This window comes from Austrofundulus limnaeus, unplaced genomic scaffold (genome assembly GCF_001266775.1).
Source record: "Austrofundulus limnaeus strain Quisiro unplaced genomic scaffold, Austrofundulus_limnaeus-1.0 Scaffold584, whole genome shotgun sequence".
In the NCBI taxonomy this organism is placed as follows: Eukaryota; Metazoa; Chordata; class Actinopteri; order Cyprinodontiformes; family Rivulidae; genus Austrofundulus; species Austrofundulus limnaeus.
In genome coordinates, this window is record NW_013952986.1 from 178961 (window position 1) to 182736 (window position 3776).

At 50.1% G+C, this 3776-nt stretch overlaps 1 protein-coding gene across 3 annotated transcripts in view; it reads left to right on the top strand.

Annotated features, from left to right (window-relative positions):
• The window catches only part of LOC106530979 (bromodomain-containing protein 1), a 29730-nt gene continuing 25954 nt past the window's right edge, over positions 1–3776 (top strand). For all 3 annotated transcript variants that reach the window (XM_014026716.1, XM_014026717.1, XM_014026718.1), the window contains exons 1-4: positions 1–321; positions 1514–2884; positions 3103–3262; positions 3337–3465. In XM_014026716.1, the coding sequence (XP_013882170.1) occupies positions 1533–2884; positions 3103–3262; positions 3337–3465 (1641 nt within the window). In that variant the 5' untranslated portion in view covers positions 1–321; positions 1514–1532. The remainder of the gene's footprint in view (positions 322–1513; positions 2885–3102; positions 3263–3336; positions 3466–3776) is intronic.

The window sequence follows — 3776 nt, forward strand, 5'->3', positions numbered from 1 at the left end:
GGTTTAAGCTTGTACGTCATGACGTCACCGCGTGGCGACTCAGAGACAGCCGCATTGTTGTGGGGGAAGCGAAGCCCAGGCTGCTGCTGAGCTGTGCTACTTCCAACCACTATCCCACCGTTCAAAAGAACGCAGTTTGTACCCAGGTACACCTGTAACCGTCTCCGTCGCCCTGGATTCTTGCCGGTCACCTTCAGGTTGTACCCGGTTCAGGTTGAGCCATGGCCACCGGAACAAACTGAATGTGGATTTAACTGCTGCTCTGCTCCGAAGGCCGCGCCGCCATTGCTCCGGTTGAAACAAGCTGGTGAACACACCGAGGTAGGTTCGGGCTCGCTCTCTGCTCGGTTCTGTAACGCTGGTCTAACACAATCCAGGCGAGGTGAAACAAAAGGGGTCGCCGCGTTCCGTTTGGAGAGAAAACAGACTTCTCTGAAGTGAAACGGTCTCCTTGTTGTGTGTTGGTCGCCATGTTTCCTCTCCCCGGTGCTAGCATGGGAACGCTAGCCCGATTTGTGGACGGGGTGTCCTGATGCTTACATGGAGGCCGCCGCCTGTTCGAAGGGCAGCACCCTGTCGGCCTCTCTCTTACCTTTTTGAAGTAGCTGTATTTTGTTGCAGGAATGACTCGTTGTGTGTCACTTTTTAAGAGCCTCAGTGGTTGTTTGTGGGTGGTTGTTGGCTCAGCTCGCTGACAGGAACGTGCAGGTGAAGTAGCTCCTGTTAGCTCAACGTTATTCGACTTTAACTGCCTCTCTAAGCGGCTTCAGAGGAGATAAAGGAGCCTGTCGGAGGGTCGCTGTAGCTCCCAGCATGTCTTTCATTCATCCAGTGCACACTAGGTTACCACCCCCGTTAGTGTTTATTGACATCTTGCTGATGTTCGTGATAAAGGAGAGTAAACACATTAAAACATACGGATTGAAGGTTTCTCCCAGTCAGAGCCTTTTGATGGTACATTTGTTATTTACATTGTGCTTCCTTATATGTGTACATAGCTGTCAAATACACAAAGAACTAAAACGGTGTGATTTTGTAGTTTGTTTTGTTTTCTATCTGATGATGTAATAAAACTCTCCAGAAAAAAAACTTTTCGTTTAGCCCCATGTTTTAATTTTTATGAGAAAACAGCCACCCAGATCTAGTGTGTTGCTTACCGTGGATACGGTGTCAGGTCTGAAGTTTTTATGACCTGGTGCTGCTGAGTGCTGTTTATAAATTGTGCTGAATAAGGAGATTCATTTGAAACGATGCATGTTTTGACCCACAACACATAACAACTCTAAAGAGTTTGGACGTGTTCACCTGGATGTATTTATATTAAAGCGATCATCTTTCAGGTTACTAAAATGAATATTTACTAGTTGTTTTGTCATAACACGGTCTGATTCTCATGGTAACCGAAGCACTGTCTTAATTCATGCTCAGATGTGCAACAACTTTCCATCAGTTTCCTCCTCCTCTTTGGATTAATGAGTCTGTAACGTTTTTATTTTCTTTGTGTGACCTCCAGGATCTTCATCGATTTTAAAATGAAGAAAAAATGCAAAACTCGCCGCCCTGCTGTGTTGAAGAGGGACGCTTCTCCTATCAAGCCCTCGCCCAACAGGGAGACACTCACGTACGCACAAGCTCAGCGGATAGTGGAGCTGGAGGTAGACGGCCGGGTGCACAGGCTCGGCATCTACGACAAGCTGGACGTCATCGCCGACGACGACCCCACGGCTCAGGAGATCGTGGAGTGCAACAGCAACAAAGAGAACAACGAGAAGCCCCAGCAGGTTCTGGTTCGCTCTGTGCGTCTCAAAAACAGCCAGCAGAAGAAGAACTCCACTCTCTCAACCCCGCACAGCGGCAGCACGGGCAGCCTTCTGGAGCCGAAGGTCAGGACGGTTGAATACAATCTGCCGGTGGTGCCGAAGCGACCGGCGGCTTATTACAAATACACAGAGAGGACGGCGGAGGAGCTGGACGAGGAGGTGGAGTATGACATGGACGAGGAGGACTACGCCTGGCTCGAGTTCATGAACGAGAAGAGGAAGAGCGAGGGCGTCAGCCAGGTGTCTCACAACCTGTTTGAGTTCCTCATGGACCGCTTTGAGAAGGAGTCCTTTTCAGCCACTCGGGGTCAGAGCGACCTCCAGTCGCAGGTGGACGAAGACGCCGTCTGTTGCATCTGCATGGACGGAGACGGAGCAGACAGCAACGTCATCCTCTTCTGTGACTCTTGCAACATCCCCGTGCACCAGGAGTGCTACGGGGTGCCGTACATCCCTGAGGGTCAGTGGTTGTGTCGCCACTGCCTGCAGCGTCCATCACGGCCTGCTGAGTGCCTCTTCTGCCCCAACCGAGGAGGAGCCCTTAAAAAGACCGACGACGACCGCTGGGGCCACGTGGCGTGTGCTCTGTGGGTGCCCGAAGTCGGGTTCTCCGACACGGTTTTTATTGAGCCCATAGACGGCGTCCGCAACATTCCACCCGCCCGCTGGAAGCTCACCTGCTACCTGTGCAAGGCGAAGGGGGCTGGGGCTTGTATACAGTGCGACAAGATCAACTGTTACACCGCCTTCCATGTCAGCTGCGCTCAGAAGGCTGGTCTCTACATGAAGATGGAGCCTATCAGGGAGCTGACGGATTCCGGTGCCACCACCTTCTCTGTGAAAAAGACCGCCTACTGCTGCAGCCACACGCCGCAGGGCTGCGACCGCCGGCCGCTCAACATCTACGACGAGCCCCATCCAAAGAACGGAGCCTGTCACAAGAGGGCAGACAAGAGGGGGAAGGCTCGCTCTAAGGGCTGGCAAAAGAAAAAGATTAAGAAAGCAGAAGCCGAACCTGAATCTGAGACCCCAGCTAACTCTGGACCCAGCATCACTGCTTCAAGGTAAACAATCACACACACACCTGGTAATCAGGATGGGTCAGGCCTGTTTCTATCTTTGTTTCTGGTTTCTTCTCGGTGTTTTGCTTGAGCTGATTTGTTCAAGTTTATGAGTGAAATTTGACTAACATGAACACTAACTACTCACCCAAAGGAAGCGTTTGTTTAAAATGAGAAATAAAAGATAATTTGATGGTAAAATGTCTGTCCTTGTGGCGTAGTTTTGACACTATCCTGAATCAAGTAGCCGTTCAGAGGAAGCGTCAGTTTGTTGAGCTGGTCCTGAGCTACTGGGTGCTGAAGAGGCAGTCGAGAAACAACGTGCCACTGATCCGCAGACTACAGGCCAACCCTCACCCCCCTAAAGCTATACAGCACATGGTAAGTGCTGCTGACTGCAGTGAAGCTTTATGCTCGGATGTAGACCGGTTAAGTTCAAGTACTTCTTCCCACAGGACCGCCTGGAGACGAACCAGACGCTGAGAGAGCAGCTGAAAGTGTGGCACCGCCTCCGCCATGACCTAGAGCGTGCTCGACTTCTGCTGGAGCTCATCAGGAAGAGAGAGAAGCTGAAGAGGGAGGAGGTAGAATCTCTAACTCAGACTTTCGTTAGAAATCTGGAAACTGCTTTATTTCTTGTCTGGGTGTGAAATTTAATTTAGACTGTGAAAACAAAACAGTTACAGCTGCCTTTCATTTCACTTTTTATTTCTGACTGCACAGTAGGGCTGCCACGATTAGTCGACAACTAATCGATTATTAAAATAGTCGATGACTAATTTAAAAAATGTTTTTCTTTACTTTGTTTTTCTCTCCAAACTGCTTTGACACCTTCCACTGCCACATCTGCCTTTCTGTCCTTGACACACATGCACAGTAGTGGTAACTGGGGTAG